General features: G+C 34.6%; 1 protein-coding gene across 6 annotated transcripts in view; it reads right to left on the bottom strand.

Moving 5' to 3' along the window:
* NOL4 (nucleolar protein 4) overlaps nucleotides 1–26,448 on the bottom strand; it is a 304,929-nt gene that overhangs the window by 126,675 nt on the left and 151,806 nt on the right. For all 6 annotated transcript variants that reach the window (XM_081079085.1, XM_081079081.1, XM_081079080.1 and 3 more), the window contains one exon: nucleotides 10,620–10,903. In XM_081079085.1, the coding sequence (XP_080935211.1) occupies nucleotides 10,620–10,903 (284 nt within the window). The remainder of the gene's footprint in view (nucleotides 1–10,619; nucleotides 10,904–26,448) is intronic.

Here is a 26,448-nt window from a genome sequence, read left to right as displayed (position 1 = left end):
TATGATTGCCATTATAGTGATAATTAGCACCTCCATCATGTCTCATAATTATCATTGCTTTTTAGTGGTTGGTATAATTAAGATCTAGTCTCTTGGCAAGTTTGAGAATTATAATACAAAATTGTTGTCTATATTCACTGTACTAGGACTTATTTACTACTCATTGCAAGTCTGCACCCTTAAACAACATCTGTCCCATCTCCCCACCCTTTATCCCCTGGTAACCATCATTCTGCTCTCTGTAAACTTATGAGTTAGTTTTTTGCAGATTCCACATGTAAGTGATATCATATAGCATTTGTCTTTCTCTAACAGTCTCACTTAGTATAACGTCCTCGTGGTCCATCTATGTTGTTGCAAATGGTAATCTGTCCTTCTTCCTTATAGCTGAATAATATTCCATTGTGTGTGTTGTGTGTGTGTGTGTGTGTATACACACACACAGTGCCAAAAAAAATGTGTACACATTTTAAGAAAGGAAAAAATTACTAAAACTACTCTGATGGTAATCACTTTGAGCACCTCTTGTAATTGCAGACGTCAAACGTGACTTGTGTTCATGTTTTGTTCTTGGTATATATTGAGTATTACAATTTTAATACAGTTTTTCCTTTCTTAAAATGTGTATACATTTTTTGGCACCCTCTGTATCTGTGTATTAGGTTGGTGCAAAAGTAATTGAGGTTTAAAAAAGTTAAAAATAATTGCAAAAAACTGCAATACCTTTGCACCAACCTAATATGTGTGTGAGTGTGTGTGTGTGTATATATATGTATATACGTATATACATATATGTATATACGTATATACATATACATATATACATATATATATATACATGGACATATATATATATGTATATATATATATATATATATATATATATATATAATTGTATTTATCTATTCATTCATTGATGGCCACTTAGTTGTTTCTGTATCTTGGCTAGTGTGAATACTGCTGCAGTATATATGGGAGTGCATATATCTCTTCAATATCCTGTTTTCATTTCCTTTGGGTATATATCCAAAAGTAGAATTACTGGATCATATGGTAGATCTATTTTTAATTTTTTGAAGAACTTCTACATTATTTTCCATGGTGGCTGAACCAGTTTACATTCCCAATAATAGTGTACAAGTGTTCCCTTTTATCCACATACTTCCCAATATGCATCTTTCATCATTATGATGCTAGACATTCTCATAGGTGTGAAGTGATATCTAATTGTGGTTTAGATTTGCATTATCCTGATGATTAGTGATTTTGAGCATCTTTTCATGTACCTGTTGGCCATTTGGATGACTTCTTTGGAAAAATGTCTATTTAGTTCCTTTGCCCATTTTAAAACCTGATTCTTCGTTTGTTGTTATTGTGCTGTATGCGTTCTTTCTATATTTTGAATATTAACCCTTTATCTAATACATGGTTTGCAAAAATTTTCTCCTATTGTGTAGGTTGACTCTTCATTGTGATTGTTTCATTTTGCTGTGCAAAAGCTTTTACCGTGTTTCCCTGAAAATAAGACCTAGCTGGACCATCAGCTCTAATGCATCTTTTAGAGCAAAAATTAATGTAAGACCCAGTAGTATATTATATTACATTACATTACATTACATTATAGTATATTATATTATATTATATTAAAGACCCAGTCTTATAGTATAGTAAAATAAGACCAAGTCTTATATTAAGTTTTCCTCAAAAAGACGTATTAGAGCTGATGGTTCAGCTAGGTCTTATTTTCAGGGAAACATGGTAAGTTTCAGGTCATCCCATTTGTTGACTACTGCTTTTGTTGTTTGTGCTTTTGGTATTTTATTCAATTGAGTCACTGTTTATGGTGAAATTTTCAAAGGAGAATCTCTGATCCAGAGAAATGAGACTGTGTATGTATTACCTGAAATAGGACATATTCATATTGCAGATTAAGATAAGAGTCAAGTGCATAGTGGGGAGTTTGGGGAAGCCAGGTGGCAATGTGAGGAAACCGCTGGTATAAAAAAGCGGGTGGGATAAAATCAATACAACATATTCCCACTTGTTTCATCTTTTTCCTTCAGTAAACATTTTGTAGGGAGCAAACCTCATGAATGTAAATCACTTCAGCATATGTTCATACTGTCCACCACTGTATAATCCACCACCTGCCACCTTGTCCTCATTCCTCACGGAATTGTCCACTTTTCCTCTAGAAATTCAGAAGATAAGAGGGTTTTGTTTTGTTTCATTTTGTTTTTTCCCCTTGCCGAGGTGATCAATATAGGTATTATGAAGGAAATGACATTTGAACTGGACAGATTCCAGAAGGGTCCAGAAAGATTTTCACACGCAGAAATTGCAAGGTATCCTTTATTTCTGAGTACATGTTATACATTCACAGAAATAGGTGCTAGAATAAGTACCTATGAAATGCTTCTGGGACTGTATTACGTGCTACTGATATGGAAATAGGTATAAATAAAAGGAAATAAGGAAGGAAAAAGGACAAAGTGGAAGGGAAGGAAAGTAGTATTTACTAGTTGAAATAAATTAATATGCTTCTCCAAATTGCCAATCTCACTAAGTAATTTGTAGGTTATTAAAAATGGATATTCAACTTCCCAAACAAATATTTATGAATTGAGAACAATTTTGCAAGATTCAGCTAAGCCCCAAATTCTGGAGCCAATTACAAACACCATGGCAATTCCATTTATTAGGTACTTATATGAAAAAATGCACACAGTCTTATTTCATCTTCACAACTGCCTACAGGTTAAGTATTATTATCCCTATTTTACCAAGGAAGTTTTGAGACTTAAAAGGTAAAGACTTACTCATAGTCACAGAGCTGATAAGTGTTGCTTCCTGATCATGAAATAACTATGAGGCATAAAAGAGCAGCTGGGGGGTCTCAACATCAAGTCAAATTTGCTGCTACTCATTTTCAGACCCTACCCCATGATCTCAACTTATATTGTAGTGGTTGAAATGAGACCTAAATTATTTGGGGTTTAAATCCAAATTCTAGAAATTCCTAGGGTAGCCATATTCGTAATGTCTTTGGGTCTTAGTTTTCCCATCTATAAAAATGGTCATAATATCTATGTAACTTTACTAACAATTGTCACCCCAATAAACTTTTATTAAAAAAAAAAAGAAAAAATATGGGAAAGATAACAGAGCCTAATTTCATTGGTTTATTAAGATTAGTTCTTACAATGGTGCCTGGCAACAAATCTTACCTTTTATTATTATTTCTTGGGACCAAGTATATGACCTAATTTTTTAAAAATTCTGTCATCCAAGTTATCTTCTTGACCCCAACCAACCCCAAGATCTCCATTTCAAATATATATTTTAAAAACGTTAATAGCAAGGCTATAGACAATTGCTTTTAGGGATATACTTTACAACTCAGCAAATATTTAATATTAATGAAAATAATATAAACTATTATATTAAGACAAATTAAAATGTGTAGATCTCTGTCTCTGATATTAATTTTTCTTCTTTTATTCTTTCCCCAAATTTGGGTTAATATTGAAATGTTTCAATGAGTCCTGGTAATACCAATTATTTGAGCAAAACAAATATTTGTATAAGTGTCACTGCACATATTTGCTATTTATCAAGGATCTAGTCACTCACTCATTCTGTGTTTCCCCAAAAATAAAACCTAGCCAGACCATCAGCTCTAACGTGTCTTTAGGAGCAAAAATTAATATAAGACCCGGTCTTATTTCACTATAATATAAGACTGGGTCTTATATAATATAATTAATATAATGTAATGTAATATAATGTAATGTAATATAATATAATATAATGTATTGTAATATAATGTAATATAATACAATACCAAGTCTTATATTAATTTTTGCTCCAAAAAACGCATTAGAGCTGATGACCCAGTTTCTTATTTTCAGGGAAACACAATTGTATTAGATCTTGGCTTCTCTGAATAGTTTGCCCATCATAGTCACTATATGGCCCATAGAGATGACTAGTGTTACACAGCTTCAGCCAGTGTGGGTGTAGTGAAAACACATGGGCTACAGAGTCAGGAGTCCTGGGTTCCCACACCAGGCTCTATCACTTAACAAACTGTATAATTAACAACATCAGTCAAATAACTTATAATCCACAAGATTTTATGCCCTTATATTTAAAGAAGGTTGGCAATTACACTTGCTCTCCTTACCACACTGAGTTAGTTTGAGTGGTGAATATGAAATCATTACACAAGTGTTCATTATTTTTAGAATTGACATGACATCGCAGTATCAGAACCGATACATCCTGTATCCTGTAGCTGTTAGTTTCCTTCACACCCTCCCATCATTTATCTACTCAACTCCTAATTCTGCCCATTGGACATTCTAAAATTTCTTAAACCTTTCCATCCCTACTACCACCTCACTAAGGCAGGACCTCATCTTGTAACAGCAGCCTCTTCTCTTTTTACACCACTTAAAGCCATCTTGTAACAAAGATGCCACAATGATTTACCCCTAAACACAATTTGACCATGCTATTTTCCTTTCCTACATCCTAAAGTGTATCCCTGTCAACTACAGAATGAAGTGCAAGTTTTAGAAGGATATTCAGCCGCCCTAGTCCGACACCGTGAACTACCTCTCCAGAATTAATCTCTCACCACTTCCATCTTCAACATCTATAGGCTTTACTTTAATGCTGTTTATTAAGAATTTCCTAATCTCTTTTGCCAAGTGCCTATCTTAACCATTAAAAATTAACTTGGGAACTTTCCAAGGCATGGTTAGAAGGCCTTGAAAGTACTACCACATACAAGTTAATTTCCATATTATAATACACTTATTTACTTAATGTGTCTATCTTTCTGACTAAAATGTGAGTTCTTAATGAGAGAGACCCTTTTTCCCCCCTTTGTTCTATCACCCAGGACCATGCCTATCACATATTAGGCACATTTGTTGAATATATACATTGTTGCTACCCTGAAAAAGATCTGGACCAACATCTCCATATAACACTAAGAAGCTAGCCATTGAAAAATCATCAAGTTAAAACAACAATGAGCTGGAATATCCACATAAGAAAGCATAAGAAAGACCAACATAATACTGTTCCAAAAGTGAATCCATTTCACTAATGTTTGAAAGGCAATCTCATTACACCTAAATTATTTCAGAGAGCTTTTTTGAATAATGTGCTTTCATTCATCATATTCAAATGAAATTACATGGCAATTATTAATAGTAATTATGATAAATATTTTACATACTTTAATTTGAATGATAATAAACATTTTGGTAAAACTTTAAAGTAAAGATTAAATGAATAAATGTCACATAGGCCACATTGGGGGAAAAAATATTACTTAAATAAAGTGAAGATTGAAGAGCCTTGGGAACTTAGCCAAAAACCAAATATGCAGTAACCACAGTGACACATCAACCCTCAAACAGTAATGACCCTCTTAGCACAGTTATTGCTTGAAACAGTATTCTTTTGGGAGATTGATTCAGACTATTTTACTATACTAAGTAAAATGCAGCTGCATCACGAATAATAAAAAAAAAAGAGAAAACTAAAAAGAAACAAAAAAATGATACAGTATTTTAGAGTTAGGTATTTCCCTCCATTAGAGCTCTAGCTTTGTTTTTATTCTCACTTATTAATAATTTTAAACATATTTATACCCAGATTTGTGAATTCTTAGCCGTTCTTTTTCTATTAGTCCCTTGACACTGCCTCACAAGTCTTATTTTCCAAGACTTAATCAACATTTCTACTTTTTTCTGAGCTCTTATGTTACTCTTTGTCCTCTAAAAATGTGGCCATCTGCAAGTAAAAAATAAATAGCACCTAAACTCTTTCAATGCAATATATTTATTCTTTAGATTGATTAATATGATTCCCAGCTAACCTAGTGAGTTAATTTGCATAACAATAAGCAATCAATAAATGGCATAGTCCAGCACAGATATTCTTATTAAACATTTCTATTAGTGTTTAGTTTTTTAAATGCTTTATAATAATCAGTTTTGTTTGATATTCTTGATAATGAAATTGTGAAATAAATCAATACCAAACTCACAGGAATCTAAGCTTCTCAGAGATACTATATAATTCAGCTTTTATATTCCTCCAAGGTAAAGGAGAGTCTAGCCTAAAACATAATGGAAGAAATTGGTAGTAGCATCACTATAAATTTGCACAGAAGTGATGGAACAATTCTAAGGGCTACAAAAGGTAGCAGCGACTGAACAGATGAGTGCTAAACTTTTAGTATGAAGTTCACCTGATAGGCTTGGGGTAAGACAAGTATTTATCCAAAGCTAGGAACCCTAGAGCACTCTGTGTCTGGAGTCAGATTGCAAGAACAATCCCTGAAACAAAATTGCAGACGTTGTCTCCTTCACAATTAAAATGATTCAAGTTTCCTACCCATGCTCTACAACTGTCTCCAATCCAATTTCCCACTAATTCTGTTCGTTTTTCTTCTGCCATGTGGTGAATCCAATTTTTAGAATGAACTCTCCTAACCATTGCACAAGTTTACACTTAGGTCATTTCACCTAAGAATTACTCCATTTAACCACTTATATCAGTTTTGAAATGCCCTACACTTTGGCTTCTAAAATATCTCTGTTTATTATCTGGTTGTCTTCATTTTTCCCCTTTTGTGCTTTTTGCTCCACAAACTCCTTTTTATGCCACTTGCCCCTGATGGGCTGGTATTCTGCAGGATGATATATTTTGACTCTCTTCTCTCCTCAGTCTTTATTCTGAAGTCATCTTATCAACCACAATATTTCTCTAGAATCTTTCAAATGTTTCTTTCTCCAATGGATGTTTCTTCAGAGCTGACACATAAGCTCCCCAATGCCTGTTAAACATATCCAATGGATACTCTTTAGGCACCACAAACTTTACCTGTCAAAAACTGCTTCAAATGTTTTCTCATTCCAGATCTTGTTAAATTGCATAACCATCCACTCAGGCAACAGGCCAAAAATCCCAGAGTCATTCTAGAATGCTCTCTGTCTTCAAAATATTTGAGAAACTACTATGTACCAGATATTAAGCCGGGTGCTGGACATACTGCAGTAAGCAAGTCAGTGTCATTCTTATACTCATTGAACTTACATCCTATTGGGATGTATAGAAGTAAAGAGCTTATTCTTATTGTACTCTATGTGAAAGACATTCCTAGGAGTTTGGCAACAATCCACGGAGCTTTGTATGGTGGTCCTACAAAAAAAATGTCAAAAGAACAAAAGTAACATGTTCATCTTTTTTTTTTTTTTTTCCCAATATCTCAGCATTATTTTCTTTCTGGATTGCCACAAATGCTCTCGAACCAGTTTTCATCTTTTTTTTTTTTCCCTAATCCCTATCTTATTCATCCACTACAATGTTGCCAGAAAAATGTTTCTAAAATTCCAAGATGACCACAACCTTATCATGCTAAACTCTACCTCTAGGATACAATCCAGAGTCTTTAAATTGGCCTACAAAGCCTTTATCAACGGAGCCTCTTTATACTCCATTCCTCCACACGTGTTTTCTACTGTGGCCTTGCTAAGCTCCTTACAAATCTCCATGCCAACTATGCTCTCTCATGGCTCTATACCTCAAAACGTGCTCTATCACACATAATCCTCCACATCTGAATAACGTCTACTTGTCTTTACATTCATGCCTGGCACCAATCTCTGCATAAAGTCTTCCCTAAGAATCATTATAGTCCCTTGGGTGCCCCACCTCTGTACTCTCATTTTACCTGGCTATATGTCCATAATACTACTTATGAAATCAGATTGTAATCACAAATTTGCCTCTTTCCTGATTGATGATTTTTGAGGGGCAGGAACTCTGCTTTATTTATTTCCATATTTTTGCTTCCCACAACAGCACCTTGCATGCAGGAGTCTCTCAGTAAATATTTGGTGAATAAATCAAATGGTGGCAAATAGTCTGTCTCGCATAACATCAGGTTCTTCCTCAAATACTGTGTTATGAAGTCATACATAGTTCTGAATGGACAATGGTTCCCTACCGTATGAGATCAACTCATGTTCCATCTGTATTCTAAGCCCTTCATAGTGTCTAACAGGAGACCCCTTCTGAAAAAAAAAATAGTAATCTTATATTTCCTACAAAGCTCAAGGCTCACTTCCTCTAAGAAGCCCTCTTTATTACTTCAATAAAATAATATTTTTTCACTTTGAACTCTCAATATTTTAACACCGGAGTAGATCTTTGCCAATACTTTGCCTAAGAAACTTCTCTGCATATATGTATGTTCTTAGCCAAAAATATTTATCAAGGGGGCCTTATGAATAAAGACTCTTCTCTGTGTTATCTCTGCTAACTACTTCATTGGTACAAGGGTGACAGGTATTTAATATGTCCTTTTTGAAGGAATGAATAAAGAGTCTCTCCCCAGTGTGCTACCAAAACTGTTCTTGAAAAAGGGCCCGGTTGGCACCCCCATAGTAAAGGCCTCTCTCAGTCCTTGGCTTCACCTTTATTTGACCTACCTATAGCTTAACAATAGATCAACCCCCTGTGGCTTGAGCTCAGAATGTCCCCAGTTCCCTGTTTTAGAAAATTACCCTGAAATTTATTATTAATATCCTTAGGCTTATTGATCACAATCTCTATGGTCTAGCATTCTTTTCTGGCTATTCACATCATTGTTCCTGGGTTCCTGACTCCACCAGAGAATCATGTGGCCAGAGGGAAGACTCCATGCAGATTCCCGAAACTATCACTAGCCTCTGGAGGAACGCTTAGATTTTCCTTTAAATACCCCAAGCTGGACTGAGAGCATTAAGGCAGTTTTTAGAGGTGTTAGCTAGCGGCCTTCTCAGACCACCGGTCCTCTGATAAATGCTTATTCTGTGACCCACATCCTGTGTTGGTCTATTGACTGAGCAGCGCAGGCAGCATGAGCCACAGACTTGTTTGGCCTTCGGTTTCATTCTCACAAGTTCAATTATTTCCTATCTTCATCTTATTTGATATCTTGGCATTGTCCATCCGAGCTGACCACTTTTTCTTTCTTGAAAAGTGGACTTATACTTAGCTTCCACACACTATACCCGTCTGATTTTTCTTCTGTCTCTCGGGCTACTCCTCAGTCGGCTGTGGAAGCTATTCTTCCTTTACCAAACCATTAAACTTTCAGTTTCTCAGAGTTGCCTCCTTCTCCCCAGGCCCATTTCTCATTTTATTCCTCACATACAGCCCAAACTGTGTGTGTTTTGTTTTTATAGCTTCATTTTAATAGAGGGGGAAATGTAACTTCCTTCTGTTGGATATATGCTAGAATGTGTTTTAATGAACATCGTTCCTATAGTAATAATAAACAAGGAGATAAAGAGCAAACCACTGGATAATTTTAGAAAAATATTTGACAGATACATAGCATAACATTTTATGATTGTTTAGATTTTATAAAGACAGGATTAGTGGATGGCAGAGAAACTTGAGGGTTATTTTGTTCTGTAAAAAGTATTACAGTGATCCAGATTCTGTTAGTGAATATAAGTCATTTGTGATGTGTGACTTGGCTTTAAGCTATTGAAGAGAATATTTGCACATTTACCACAGCTAAGTTGTAAAGGCCTCCCTCAGGCAGAAGTGCTTAAGTGTCTGATAATGTCTAGTGACTTGCTTAAAGAGGATAAAACAACACACCCTCAGGCAAGTAAGAGGATTTAAATAGAGTCAATTTAGGAAGCATGGTGCCTCAGCAAATTCAGAAATTAATTCAGATTAAGACATTGTGTTTTCAGGATCTCTGTCAAAAGACCAGTTCTACAAATCTAATTTAAAGATGAGGACTGAGAGTGTGTGTGTTTGAGAGGAGGGGGTGTCAAAAATGTATGTTCTATAAAAGTCCTCATGTGTTCAAAAGTATACCTTCAAAAATTATACAGCAACTCCAGTGTGCATTAATTCAAACTAGTAGCAATATAAGCTTAATTTTTAAAAAACAAATCAATTGGGAATGGGGAGGATTGTCACTTATTCTAATATAAAGAATCTAGAGATTTAGATAATATTTCTGAAACATGTTTCTGTCTTTTATGATAGTTTATGATAAATTACTTGTTCAAGTAGTTATTTAATCTATACGTTTCATATAGAACACTGACACATTTCTCTTATGTACGTGAAGTAAATTACTGACCAAATTCTTCAGGTCTTTAAAGCAAACTTGAGAATTTAATTGAAACTTTATTACTACACAGAGCTATCCAATCTAGGAGAAACAAGATAGTGATTTTTTTTATAGTTGAAAATTGTGTTCTGAGAGCTAACTTTCACATCTAAGCTCAACAAACTCCCAGAGACAGATCATAAGATTATATAAACAAGAAACATTAAATCAAGTGATTCCACATGTAAAAACACCAACAGCTTCGCCTGAGACATGATTCATTTAGCTCACTGTTATTCCTGAAATTTATTGCTTATATTATATGGATACATGGTATCTATGGTTATAAGTTTCTTGTACTGTATAATTAGAATTCATTTAAAATGTTTAGTGACAATAATCTTCATCTCTTGTATAAATATGTATTTCTTTGTGACCTTTTAAAAATTCCCTAAAAATTGTAATGTGACCTTACCTTGCTTCCATTTTCTGTTGCCTCTCGTTCCATCTTGATGTCAGAAATTAGAAGATTCTTATATTTGTTTTTTCCATTACTGCTGTGGTCATCTATTCTGTATTCCGAAGTCAGCTGTGCTGAAAGGGGACTGTCACTCAGGTTCAGTGGCTGCTCGTCCTGTTCCAGCCCAGTTTTGCCATCACCATTGGAGTCACCGATCTCCCTGCTGTGTGTTCCCCCTGAAGCAACTGAACTGTGCCCCAGAGTCTCATTGCCATTAAAGCTCTCTGCAGCGGAATCATCTGTTGGAAAGAAAAATTTATATTTTGATTTTAACTAATGTGCTATTCAGTTTCTATTTCAACTAACATTCATTGAGCTTCTATTATGTGCATTGTGCTAATTTTACATATATGTGTAACTTATCCTTAGCAATACATTTGTGAAACAGTCATTGTTATTTTTAATCTAGTGGGCACATTTAAGGCACAAGAAGAAGTAAACAAAAAGAGAAGAAAAAAATAGAAAAACAGTTTAAGCTCAAATGCAATCTCAAAAAGTAAATTTAAACAAAGAGAGTAAGATAATTGTCTATTATCTTGTGAACAATTTTCATTTTTCCAGTGAGAATACCCAGGTTTGGTGAAGATGTTCTGATAAAAACATCATCTATCCTGCGATTGGATACACAGTGGTTCAAGCTTTGTGAGTGTTTAATTGCATCTAGAACATTAGAAGTGCTCACAAACTTTTCTCCAGCCATTACATGTCTGGACTTTGAAAGTCTAAGGAATTTAATCATTGTGTGTATTTCTGTGCAGGTGAGAAGAAATTTATACCAGTGTTGTTTATAACAGCAAAAATGTATCAGTGATATGTATTACTAAGAAGAAGAAAGAGAAGAAGAAGAAGGAGGAGGAGGAGGAGGAGGAGGAGGAGGAGGAGGAGGAGGAGGAGTGGCTTAATACATGTTGGAATGATTAGAATATTTTGGAGTTATTCAACATTCCATTTTAAAGATATGGAAAATGTGAGTCATGAAGTATTAAATGGAAAAATCTAGCTACAAAAGAGTATAGGCAATATGATCCCTATTTTGTAAAAAGAAAACACATAAACACTGAGGGAAGAGGCTGAAAAGATATAATCTAAAATGTTAATATTGATTTCCTCTTAACTGTATGGCACTGGATTTTCTAATCTTCTTAATTATCTACAATATATATAACTTTCCAATAACAAAAATAAGATAACTATAGAAGAAAGGCAATACAGAAAAGAAGTGGAAGAAGCAGAGTTAATTAAAATTTTCTAGCTTTAAAATAAATAATTTGTTTAGAAAATAGTACATTGATGACACTTTAATGAGAGCAAGAAACAAGTTTATATAAAAATATCAAACTCTATTCCTCTTAATTTCATCTTTACACACATAAGAATTTGCTATTAATTTTAAATGACTACAAAGGACAAAAGTGTTAAATTGTTTCCTTTAGCTAAAAGCTATTGATGAAACCAAATAAATAAGAGTAAGCAAGAGTAACAATATTCAATATTTCAATTTTTGTTTTGATTTCTGAGTATTTTCAAGTATGCTTTATTTTTGCAGGCAGGGGACAATGAAATATTTAATGCCTTCTAACCAATTAAATTCATAAAAATAATATTTAAATTCCTAAGAAGTAGTATAACTCACCTGTTTATTGAGTGCCTACACTTGGCCTAAAGGGGGTTAAATATTTGGTCTATAGAGAGTCTGCCTTCAATAAGTTCACAGATAACTAAAAGAGACATAATTTAAAATGAAGAACAAAATAAGGCGATGATCCAAAGCAAGGGATAAAGACATTACAAATGTTTTCCAAAAGATAGTGTCATACAACTGAATTCCAAAAGATGAGTAGGCCTCAACCAGGTGAAGAAATTGGAAGAGAGCATTTTCCCCATAGAGGTCAACAGATGCAGAGTCCCAGACGAAAGAATAAGCAGGGCTGAGCACAAAGGAGAAAGTAAAGTAAGAGAAACCTAGAAAGGGAGGAAGAGAATGCCATGGAAAGTGTTCTGTATATCAGAGAGCTTGGATTGTACCTTGAGAGCAAACAGCAGCAATTTCAAGTTATCGTGGAAAGTGATATTAACAAAATTATGTATTAAAGAGATTACTGTATTTTGCCGTGTGTAATGTGCTCCCATGTATTATATAATGCACACCCATGTTTTCGGCCCAAACTTTCAGGAAAATAAATCTTCCGTTTTAATTTTTTAATAATTCAAGTTTTTATTTGTTTACATTTAGGTACCTGTTTTTTTTTTAATTATAAAGGAATTTTAGCATTTATTTTTTTAACATATTATGGTACAAGAAATTTTATGTAATAAATAATTACAAAACACAAGAACAGATACAAGGTACAAGAAATTTTATGTAATGGTAACAAATTTAGGATATTTATTCATCACAGAAGGCCAAAAACTTTTCGTCGTTGCAAGTTCATTGTAAGTTCAACAAAAATGATGATCATATTCCGGGGTATTATTTTGCGTATGGATATTGGTATTGATTTCTAGAGTTACACTTTTAACTCATAAGCATAAATAAGATAATTAAAAACATTCTGTATATAAATACAGAATTAATACTACCCACGTATAATGCTCATCCTTATTTTTCCCTCACAAATTTGGCAAAAATTATACACAGCAAAATATGGTACTCGTACTCTGATGAGAATGGTATGAAGGCAATAAATTGGAAGCTGAGGAGACCAGTTAAGAGATCTATAAGTCATCTAAGTCAGCACTGTTGAAAGCTCAAACTAAGGCAGCAAGAGTGAAGAAAAGGGGACTAGAAAAATCATAAGCATGGAATAGGTAAGACTGATAGTGGGATAGTAAAGGGTTGAGGACGAAGCAAGGTCTTTTGCTCCAGGAAAAAATGAAAACAAAGAGCATCAATGTTTAATTTTAAATAAAATAATATTTTAAAATAATTTTTCTAAAATTATTTTGAGAAAAAGTTAACGTGTTCAAAGATTCTACTATCAAATCACTGTTTGAAAGGTAGTCATTCAAGAAAAGACTTTATGTGGAGAGAAACCTACGTAAGAGAATTTAAAAAACTGGCCATAAGTAATATGACACAGCTGTTTCTATAGCTATTAGGTTGAGAAATCAAAAATCTCCTTTTAACAGTGAAATATGTAGTGCTTTTGAAATACAGAATTAGGGAATGACATGTATATAATGATATGCATGTATACACTTATGTAATTTGGAAAACTGTGCATGTTCTTTTATGCTAAGTCAAATCCTTATGCTAAAGTATGAAAGATCATTTCAGATTATTTTAAGTTACTTCTTTCCAAGCAAGTTCAAAGGAAAGTATCATTGACATATTCATGTTCAATTACCTAATCCATGAAGAAAAATGTGACCTAACATTTTCTAGTAAAATTCTTTTAAAAAGACTAAACATTTCACATAAGAAATTTTTTATCAATGTGGTAAAAGAATGAATAACCCTAAATAAATATTACATTTTAAAATAAAATCTACATTAGCATAAAATAAATCCAGTACCTAGCATAGTTAAAATGTAAACATGCTAGGGTGGCGGGACAGCTAAGTTGATTTAGAGCACAAGCTCTCAACAATGGGGTTTCAGGTTCGATTCACACATGGGCCAGTGAGCTGTGCCCTCCACAACTAGACTGAAAGCAACAAGCTGCCCCTGAGCTGCTAGAGGGGCGGCCAGATGGCTCAGTTGGTTAGAGAGAGCTCTCAACAACAAGGTTGCCGGTTCAATTCCCGCATGCAGCAACTAAGATTGAAAACCGCGACTGGACTTGGAGCTGAGCCCTAGAAAAATAACGACTTGGAGCTGATGGGCCCTGGAGAAACACACTGTTCCCCAATATTCCCCAATAAAATTTAGAAGAAAAAGAAAAAAATATATTTAAACATGCTATATTTGTTTCTTTAACCTGAAATCATCATACATATTTAGTAAATAATGTTCCACTTATTCATTTTTCAGGTAAGATAAACATTTTTTAGGAGAGTCTTTAATAAAAATCATGTATCTAGAATTTTGGTACAAATAAATGAATAAAGAAGAAAATATTTTTAGACAGAGTAGTTCACTCCAGATGTTACCAAGGTAACTAAATTCAACAGCTTTACATATTTCATTCCTGAGTAAAGCAGGATGCTTTCTGAAAAACAAATAAATGATTTACTCATTTGTATCAAATATATATTCACATTTTATAAGGTAAATAGTAAAGAATCAATAATGTCACATGCCACTATTTATAAATCAAAATTTAAAAGAAAGTTTTTGATTGTTTGTATTAGAAAAATTCAATATAAAGAAGTGAACACACTTTAAACTGAGAATAAATTAACCATTTTTCATTGTCTAGTTTTGGGTAACCACATTAACGATTTTTATTCTCTCTTACTTAAAGATACTTTTTCAGAATTAAAAATCACAAATCTCAGACTCTTGTTTATCATAACCAATTCAGTTTATCGCTTTAAAGGGAAAATCTGCCTCCTTACCCAACATAGTTTGCTCCATCCTGAGTGGTTGCTGTTTTGTGGGTACCGGCTGCTACACAGAGGACGTACATCTGTGGGTATGGCCTTTAGGTTCACAGGCCCAGGGCGATGATGCTTCTCTCAAGTTTTAGTCTGGGTATCATAGCATTGGAACCAAAGACTCTGTATTTGAGTCCCAAAGAAAAACAGCACCTGGAGCTTTGGAAATTAAGAGTGCCCAGGGTACCTAGCAACAGAGGAGAATGTGGAATGTGATGACAGGGAAGTGTGGAATCTAGTGACATTAGGAGGGCAGTTGGATGTTTTGGGCTGCATTTGTGCTGAGGTTAGTTTTAATGGGATGAACATCGTATTGTGGAGAGGGCTGTCCAAATTAGCTCGGCTGTGGCTTTTGTCTATTAAGGAACAGTAACAGGAACTATAAGTGGCAGGCCATTCACTGTGTTCTTTCTCCTTCCCTACTCCCCATTACCTCTACCAATTAGTACAGACCCTAGAGGTACTATTTATTTCAATTATTTCAACATCCCCACCGGCATTTTGTGTAAAATAGTTTCATCAGTATCAGAATCAATGGTTAGCTCTCTATATATAAAGAGAATTAACCTGTAACAGTATGTATGTGTGTGTATTTAAGTATACATGTACATCTATCTATCTATCTATCTATCTATCTATCTATCTATCTATCTATCTATCTATCTATCTATCTAGCTTATATGTAATAAATGCATTTGAAATCTCCCAAAGCATCTGACCTACTTTCTTACTCAGTTACTTTCAGTAGCTCTTCATTATGGCCTTCAGGCCAAGTGCCTTGGGCAAAATGAATAGGAAAAGATATATATTATCCTTATTTTAAGATTGGTACTTGGAAATTTAGTCCTAAAATGCAGGTCAGATGTTGACAGAGTCCAAAAGCTTTTTGTCGTTTGTCCCCAAATGTACCACAGTCCTCCAGCTCTAGTACTTTGATACCTACTTAGAAAACTTCCCTTTCATATTTTGCCATAAAACTAACTTTTAAACCCAAAATATAGATGTATATAACCTTGCTCCAGAAGATTAGCACCATAATATCAAAAAAAAAAAAAAATTTAAATTCTTCGAAATCTATTTGCAAAGTAGAGTTTAGGTGAAATTCTTTGTATCACTCCAGATCTCTGTTCTAAGTCTTTTACCAGCTTTAGGGTCCCCAATTAAAAAAAAAAAAAAAAAAAAAAAAGTAAGCTTATCCATTACTAGACTTCACCTTACATTTTACACCATAGCGCCCTCTATTCTGCAATACAAAGCGAGCGATCTAGTCTAAAGGATCCTTTGCAGCCCTCCACTGTCCCATTCCTGACCCAAGCCCAACGCCCTGACTCATTCCTGCTTTTGTCACCCTTTTGCCCATCTAGAAATTCCTTCCATATTATTCTCATTTCCCTTCTTCCAATCCTTCTGATGATCTTTCCATTCTTTGAATTTCTGTTTTCCTTATCTTCCATAATATAGTTTTTAAACCTTAAGTAAACTCCTGTCCAGTGTTTTATCATTTGTTTTCTTATATGCAAAAACTCCAATTATTGACTACAAAAGTCCTGTACTTCCAAATCTTCAATACCACAAAAACCTTTGAAAAGATAATCAAAATGCAATCATCTATTTTTGTTGGTATCTTCAAAATATTTTGAAATATTATTCAGATTGTATAATATTTAGTAATGCTCTCTCAAACACATACCAAAAAAGAATGATGCTACATTTTGAAGTCAAAACATTCCACACTAAGAAGTTTACTAACGTAAATAAATACATACATGTGTGTATATATGTATGTATGACTACAGCTAAAAGGTTAAAGGACATTGATTTTAAAATGATAAAACCGATATTGCAGGTAAGAAAGTAACAAGGGGATTCAGTTTTCCTCTAAATTAAATTCTTCAGGTGGCGTTACCCTTTTCTGGTCATTCCTAATTCAGTCTTTGGCATTTGAAGAACGGGCTCTAATTTAAGGAACAATACAGAGAAGGCACAGAGATGAACTGGATGTTTCAAAGCATATAACTAAAGGTCAGCACAATAAAAATAATTCTGCATTATCAATAAGGAGGTGCATATTCTTTCTATTACTTTGTTTAAAATTTTTAACCAAATGTTCATTGTGTGCTAGCCACTCTTCTTGGCACTGTGAATCCACTGAGACTCCCTGTGGAATCTGTTCATAACTTAGATTATAACAAAATAATCACAGTGCAAAGTAGAAAATAGTGTCTCACCCATGAAGAGTGTCCTATAAGGCACAGTAAATAAACAGGGTTCGTCCCAGAAAAAAAAGTCAGCCATAATCGCGGGGGATGAGGATGGCACATCAGGGAAGGCCTTTGACTTGTATTAGAGGTGCAATTTGCATATTCTCTACAGAGATATAGGTAGAGAAATGATGGTGATGGTGGAGGTTATTCCAATGTAGGAGAATCAATAAGAAAAATCACCAAAGGCAGGAGAAAGCTGGAAGAGGGGAGGGAATTGAATGCATTCTACAGGCTAAAGCAGGGAATTGTATATTTTAGAGAGTGGTGGATATTTTACCATATAGTCCTTTTTCTGGATCACTTGTACAATTATTGTTTTTCCAGGGCAAGTACTTAGAGAAACCCACTAATTACAAATCTAGTCTGAGAAAAGTCTATCTCTGTTCCTACCTCGGAGCCACTGTCAACTGACCAATAACAAAACTTGCTTCCAATTCTAAGGTGACTCATTTTTTTTAAATGGCCATCAACGCAATAACATATCAGTGGTTTCTTAATGAAAATAAATGATAGACTACTATTTTCATGCTTACCCATTAGCTGGTTTAGGGTTTCAAAGAACTAGATATTTTATAGAAAAGGCTATGCATAAACATCTGTCATATTTTTACAATGTGAATTGAAAATATCTATGATTTCTTTCTGTTGATGAAATCAACATTACTATGAATACCGTTGTGTTTGACTGCCTACATTAATAATACAATGAAATGTTAAATTTCAGTTAGAAGTAAGTCATGAACCCTGACTTATCCATGGACTCCAAGGCAGGTGGTCTTGAACTAGATGATGTGCTACCTTTTTTTTTAATTATTTTAAATTATACCATAATAATCATAGCTGTCACAGATTTTCAAATCCCTACCCCAACCTTCATATTCTAGATTCCACTGGGGTTTGTTTAGTCCTTTTTCTCACCTCACAATACCTTGTCATCTTATGACTCTAAAATCTGTTTTATTTACCAATTAGGTAAATAAAGGACTCCAAGTGTCCACGAGGCGTGTATTTTACATCTTATGTTTCTTTGTGCTCTTCTATAGAACCCAGCTTAGTGCTTTACATCAAGTTGACATGATATATATATATATATATATATATATATATATATATATATATGTCTGTCTTGAGAGATAAAAAGATTAACTGATAAATCAGACAATGTGATAGTATAATACACTAATGCAGTTGTGTAAGGCATTCACGCATTGGCTATTTACTGCTACAAATGAAAAGTAAAACAATTGCTACTGTGGGTTTTCTGCAAGCAGTATATACGATGATAAATTCTCATTTTAAATTTAAAGTGAATCTAAGACAATCATTAAATAGCAGTTCATTGTTTTCAAAGATAGTAGACAGCCAACCACTGGAGAAAAATGTCTCAGAAAACACATGAAATTGACAATAGAAACAAAAAACAATATGATATAGTATTATTATAAAGTCATTCTGTTAGAAAATGATGTGACAATTTATAGAAGAAATGACTCAGGGATTTATCATGAATTATGCTAAACTGATAACTAAGTTAAATTTTTAAAAAATGTCAAAGATTTGGGGTTAATTCAAAAAACAAGCTAAAATCAGTGTGATCCAAAAGGAGTTTCCCTAACTTGGCATTTAGCCAAACAACAACTCAAGAGGTTTTCTACTTGCCAATAATAAATCAAGAAATACTTTATCCTGAAAAACTGAAGAGCAATAAAATAAAGAAGGCACAACAATAACAAGCTTATTATTTGAACCAAGTGTCATGAAGCTGGGTAGGACCTTGGCTCTCTTTACCTATATATCTAGATTTCTTTGTTTCCTATCAAGTGTCTGAAGATTAAAAACACATTCCTCATTCCTTAAGTTTTATTTATACTGTTGTATATACGGTGTGGTGATAGTAGACAACTATACTAGTTAGTCCATTAAGTATATAATTTCAATTATTATAGAACTAAAAGAGGAACGAACACCACTTGGTGATCTGGCCACAGGAAAGTGGGACCCTTCAGTATCAACTCTGAGTGCACTAGCTGGACATGACTTAGATTTAGTTCCCTTGGGAGGAAATTAGGTTATTTGTGGTTTATGTGAAACTGGTGGTAAGCATTCAGTGGAATTTTCTAGGGATTTATGAAAAAGTTGTGTGACGTGTGATGGTGTATGTGTGTTCTAGCAGCCAAATGATGGTATGTCTTAAGCACCTATAGGGATGGAAACCTTGTGCATACAATCCCCTCCTAATACACAAACAGAGGTTCCAGGAGGCATAATCTCTTGCCACCCTGGATAAGTTTGGAGCTATGAGACAGAAAAGAGACTCACTGGACTTGGTCTTTTTATGTTAACCTCTAAAAAGAAAGTGTAAAAATTACTGTCAGTGGAGTTCCCATCATTTTTCTAAAATTTGGGTTGCCTTTAGTTCTTACCTTTCCTGATTATTGGGGGACTAATTCCTTTACGAATTTTGTGAGAAACTCCAGTGCTCCTCCAATAAAGTCCCATTTTTTGTACTGTTTTGGCTTAAGTTAGCCAATGACAACATTTTTAATTTGAAAAAGCAACTTTAACTAATGCGTAATATCTGTTTTACTTCTGAAAAAAACTGACAAACAGACATATTAGGTGACTAGACTATGTCCAGTTAAAAATATAACTTATATATTGAAGGGACTTGAAAACATGTAATAAAATACAGTCAAAGAAGTAGAAGTTTTCTAAACCTGGAAAAAGAACACTCTAGGAGATTATGGGAAGACATATAACTGAATCAAACATTTGAAGATTTTAAAGTGTTTTTATTACCTGTCAGAAGTTCAAGGATTGAAAGTTATACTGAATCAGTTTTTTGTACAATATATGGGAAACAATTCCAACAAAATTATCAAAATGTCGAATAAGTTTGTCTGTCTCTAAGAAGTGTGTATGAAATGTTAGCTATTGAAGGGTAACTTCTAGTATAATACTTATTACTTTATCAGTTTGTGATTGGCAGATAATAAATATTCAATAATTATTTGTTAAACTGGATAATCACAGGAGATCACAATCAGATCACAATCTATTTAGTGTCTATTTAGTGTCTATTTAAGATTGTGAGTCTTTTTATATTCTTATATATGTTCTAATATATATTCTAATATATATATATGTAATATATATCTGATATATATTCTTATGTATTCTTATATATGTTCTTGAACTACTTATTGTATGTATTACTGCATTAGATATTGTGGTAGGAAATGTAGAAGTGCCCCTAGTAATTCCCAGAATTAGTAAATATGATATTTGATACTTGATAAATATGATGCTTGATAGTACTCATATGATTATGGTATGTCATATGGTACAGTGGATCTTGAATAGGGAAATTATTGGGACGGGCACTGAATTATTCACATGAGCACTTAGCACACAGCTTTCTCTGGTTAGTGGCAGAAGAGGAAGTCAGAGAGATTCAAAGCACAAGGTTTTTCAGTGTACCATTGATGAACTGAAGATGGAGGAGGTCACATAACAAGGAATGAATGCAGGAAATCTTAAGGAGCTGACAGAGATCCCCACTGACAGCCAGGAAGGAAATAGGGACCTCAGTCTTACAACCTCAAGGAATTAAACTCTGCCAACAACTTGATTTAATTTATCTTGGTCAGGGGCAGGGAGTTTAGAAGCATTTTTCATATAAGAGTTTCGGGGCCACAAGTAGGAAATTAGCATAGATATTATCAAACAACTAATTGGTTGAATATGCTATTGTGGGAGGCAACTGGTGATACCAAGAGAACTAAATATGACTGACAGCCGTCAAATCTAACTTTAATAAAACTGAATCTGAGGTTATTTTAAATCCATTTAATAAATCTCTAGTAAATTGTCAGAAAAAGAAGCCAGTAGAACAAATATGCTCTCCCTTGATTAAAACTAATAAACAAGAGCCAGTCTGGTCTCACTTTTTATGACTCATAAATGGCTTTGATTTTGCCCAAAGAGCTTATGTGTTTACTAAAGGGTTGAAAATTTCAGGGAAAAAGATCACTTTGATTACCTTGATTACCAAACTCATAGGAAAAAAGGTCTTTACTGAGGTCAAGTGCATGTTTGCAAAATCAAGAATTTTTACTCTGCTCGTAAAGCAGAGCTGTGTACCATCCACGGGTTCACATGCGCTGAAATCATTCTTGGTTTTGCTCAAATAGTAAGTAAAGAGTATCATTCTAGGGAAAATTATCAAAAATCTTCAAAGTTTGTTCTCTGGGTCCCTCATGTTCTCTTTTCCATCTTTACGGCAAGTGCTCAGCTATTTGTATGAATACTGGCTCTCTGTAAGTCATTTTACAGAAGAATAGATTGACAGATTGATTAATTGAATATCCGTTGACTGAAATGCCCCCACAGAAAAATATACCATCAGCTAGGCACTTGTAATTTAAACCTTTTAGTTCGTGAAAGGCTTCTTTCTCTTGATATTTTCAGCCATTAGCAAGTAGGTAAAGAAGTATACTGTGCTTTGGCAGTGGGTGTAGAGGGAGAAATTCTGCAATTATACTAGATCTATTAAATTCCCAGGTTTTAGAGTAACTTAGAAGCTGATGATTAAGGTGTATGCTCCACGATGTTTTCTCCTAAGCGCCTTAAAATTTCCTCTCTGTAGTGGGTGAACCAGGGAATAGGGAAGCTGAGGCTCTTGTCCCAACTCTGAGAATTGCCCCATCCCAATTCTGAGATGGCGAGAAACCTAAACCACCAAGCACTTCTTGGACTTAAAGAATAACTCAGTCCTAAAATAAGTATTCTGAAAGGTTCTCCCCAACATACTCCTTCATCTTATACTGGTAATTTGCTGGTTTGCCCTCAGATCATTTCTTTGCAAACCATTTCCCAGATTCCCTTGCTTACTGTCTTATGACTTGGTTCAAACAACAGGAGATCCTGGCAAGAGATTGAGGATGGGGATTGAATCCTTGGATGCTGAACTTGTGGATACGAAGGGCTGAATGTAGATATTTACAGAAATAAGATTTATAGAGATAAGACTGGAGATGTAGAAACAGGAGAAAGATCAAGAGTTTAATTGAATATGTTCATTGTAAGATGCCTTTGAGATAAAATGTTAAGTTGGAAGCTGGATACCAGAGCCTAGAGTTCAGAAGAGAAGTCTGGGCTGAAGATAGGAATTTAGGAGTTTTAAGCACATGTGGTCGTTGGTATTTTAGTCATGAATGTAAGAGATAACCTGGGGAGAAATGGTAGAGTAAGAAAAGAGTTAGGATTGAGTCCTGAGGAACCCAGCAATTACAAGATGAATTGAGGACTTTACAGAGATGTCTCAGAAGACATGACCAGAGATAGGCGGAGAACCGGGTGTCAAAGTCTTTTTAACAAAGACTAAATTATTCTGATTTATTTAAACAAAAGGGCTTATAAGAGATTCACCTGGGGATAGCCTGGGGATAGCCATCAAGGGATTAGGGAGAAATATCCTGGGAATTGTCATAAATAAAGTGATAAACTGATCATTAACGCGTATTAGTATAGGGGGTACTGAAGTTGAAGAAATATCCACCAGGGACATAACCTCTTCCTCTTCCGCTGAACACCAAATCCACGAAATTGCAAACAGTGAGAGAACAGAGGCGAGGCCTTTTTTCTTTGCGGTATGCCCTGAAGCTTTATGATTTGTGTGTAGTGGATATTCAGCAAATGCCTAAAGAATTAAATTGATGATTCCAAACTTCATCGATCCTATTTTCTAAGCTGATGTCTTTCATATTTCAAAACTTTTTATATTATACACTAATTCTTCACACATGTAAATCATATTTTCCTAGGTGTTCATGGGGAGTGTGGACCTTGCTTTAACACTCCTTTGCCTAAAGTAGTATACATAAAGTCACCAAGTAGAAGCACATTTAAAAAAAGTCAATAGAAGAAGGGAAAACATTTTGTTTTGGCTGATGTTTCATTTATCATTATAAAAAGCTTGGCAAACAGTAACGTCAGATTGAGCTTGAGAAAAATAAAAAACAGCTAAGAATTGAAGAATTCCCAGGTAATCAGTATTTTTTTTATAGTAGTGGTACATTTGCTCATTTTCATTTATAGTGCTCCACACATGGTAAGTCACTGAATTCTCTTCAAATGAGAATTACAAAACCTGTCTTTGTTGACCATCAAAACACAATTTCTCTACGTTTCAATTTAAACTGAATAATACCAAGATAAGAGCTCCTACAATGTGATTAGATCTAATTAGCTAAGAGCTATTCAAAATACACACCCCATCCCCATCCCCATATTTCATGCTGCTACACCAATGTTTCAATACCATGGACATTTGTAAAATCTTTCTTTGGATAAAGTGAAGGGAATTCTGGTTTGAAAGCCCTTGTTTCTTGAGTTGAGCCAGAGAGGAAACATTTTCTGAGCTTTGAAAGGCCTGCTTTAGAAAGCTGTTTACTCCTGCTGACACCTTCGCAAGCACCTTCCTCAGTGTCTCCATGCAACGAAACTAAACAGGACAACTAACCATAATGAACATATCATTTTAGTGTAGGAATCTCCTCTCTATACTTCCTTCTAGAACAAATTAACTTACCAATAGCCTACTGCCTTGATAGTTACATGACCTCCTTCCCCAGGACTCCAACTGACCAAAGGACCATCAAACCACAAAAGAGCAAAGCCACAAAAATCTCTAGTCAAACCAGAAAGGTGGATTCGATTTAAAAGACTCCATATCTGAGATTTGGAGCTAACACCCTCCTCAATGTTTGGGCTAATGACAAACAGCATCAAATTCACCTGTTAATATTTGTAAAGGATACTCACAAGAACAACGCATCCTAAGATAGTACATGCTGAGGTTAACTATCCACCGAATCCTGACTTCCAGTTCTCTTGTCACTTTTGTTGCTATTTCCTTTTAGGAATAGGAACAGGAAATGGGAGACCAGGATATAGTGGCGGGCAAGGTACACAGCTTGCTGCATAGGAGGGGCTCAAGAACTTTGAAATAAATTACCCAATAGAAGAGTGAAAGAAAGGAAGGAGATGATGGGAGGAAGAAAGGTGTAAAGAAAATATAAAGAAAAATGTGGAATACTTATTTGTTGACTCTGATTGCTAATAAGATAGTTTATTCTATTGTATAGATGGATAAAATTTCTCAAATATATACATCAGAGTAGGTCAAAAACAAATGAAAGATCAAGGGGGTTAGACAGGAGGGAGAACAAGTTATGGCAAGGGAAGGGAGAGAGTGAGGAGGAGCGGTGAGCAGAAGGGGAAGATAGGAGAGGGGACAGAAGAGAAGGTAGAGCAGAGCGGGCAGTAAAGGAGAGAGGAGGAAAGTGGGTGAGGAAGAGCCACTTAGACTTATTCTAGTCTAAATAACACAATCACTTAGATACGGTTATCTGATTAACATTCGCGTCTCCCCCAGGACTCCAAGCTGAACCAGGTTAGTTTTTGCTCTCTGCTGTATCTAGCACAGCTCCAGCCCCTGAGTGCAGTGCTTCTCAAACTATCCGTGATGACGAATCAGGCCTTTTTATTTCCAATGTGGCATGGACAAAGTTTGCAAAATAAAAAACAAAAAACAAACAAACAAACAAAACAAACCTGGAACATGACCTACAAAATACAAGCCCATTTATTTATTATTAAATTCTACAGACATAAAATTGTTCTGTTCCAAGTCCTGTACTTAGATAGTAATGGACCAGTAACAGTTTTGAGGACCAACACTGGTCCGCTAACTGCTCCTTCAAGAACCTGACCTAATAGAAACTCATTAATAACGTGGAATATCTAAGCGATATAGACAGCAGAACATGGACAGTTCAGCAATAAATTATATCATGGCTTTTCTGGAATTTGATCTATTTATTTTTTTCCAAGCATTTTATCGCCACCACAAATCTGAGATGATAACCCCTAGTTTTAAATAGTTATAATAAATTGAGGACCAAGGACAGGCTTGTTAACTGATGGCCGCTCATGGAGTAGCAGAGTACATGGAGACTCAGTTCTCTTGACTCCCAATCCATGGCTTTTTTTCGTAGGCCTCCATGGTTCTTTTAGTCTGCACACAAATTGGACATATAGCATTAATTAGTGAGCTGTAAGCACTTTCGTTTTCACTTTTGGCTCTTAGACTCCGGTGAATCTCTAATTTACGCATTTCAGCCTGCACACATTTGCAGACCAATATTTTAAGAGCTAGTTATTAATTTGGCTTAGCCTCCATTTCTGTATCTATAACGTTAAGATGCACATTCAAATAGTACCCCGGTAGAAATTAATCATACCCAAAAGATAAGTGGGTCGTCAGTCTCATTCTACTTTTCTTTAATCTGTAAATTGTCTTTTATAGCAATCGCTAGTATAAAAACAATATAAATGCAATGACAACTACAGCAAATCATTAGCAAAATGTTCTGTCCAACACCGATTCAAAATAATGATAAGATAAAACTTATATTTGAAATCTTAGCAACCTTTTTTTTAAAGATTATCAATTGAACTATCTATTATTTATCTACCTTGACTAGAAAAATATATTCACCGAATGGTTAACAGTAAAGTGGATTGAGACTAGAGAATACAGGATACTTCCTTTCTCTTTATACACTTCCACACTTTGAGGAAATTTTGTCATGAATATATATTTAAATAAATATGTAATGTTTTATTAATAATATATTGGTGATAGAAGCCATTCTAGTAAGTCTAAAGACTTTCATTATGTATATGTTAAAACAAATGTGTCATATTTTACTACTTTAGCCATTGAACTTTGAAATAAAACAACATAGAAGGCAGGTTCTTAGCCCTCTACTAGATAGGTGAGAAAACTGGGGAGGAGATATGAAGCTGAGATTCCAAAAGAAATATGTATAATGCCAAAGTCTGTATGCTTCCCATTTCCCTGTGCTGCAGGGCAATGAAAAATGAGTGCTTTGTATCAGTTAATGGAATCTCTT

Source organism: Rhinolophus hipposideros (genome assembly GCF_964194185.1).
Source record: "Rhinolophus hipposideros genome assembly, chromosome: 17".
NCBI classification, from domain to species: Eukaryota; Metazoa; Chordata; class Mammalia; order Chiroptera; family Rhinolophidae; genus Rhinolophus; species Rhinolophus hipposideros.
The sequence above is the reverse complement of the archived record's forward strand: the minus strand, read 5'-3'. Positions and strand labels throughout refer to the sequence as shown.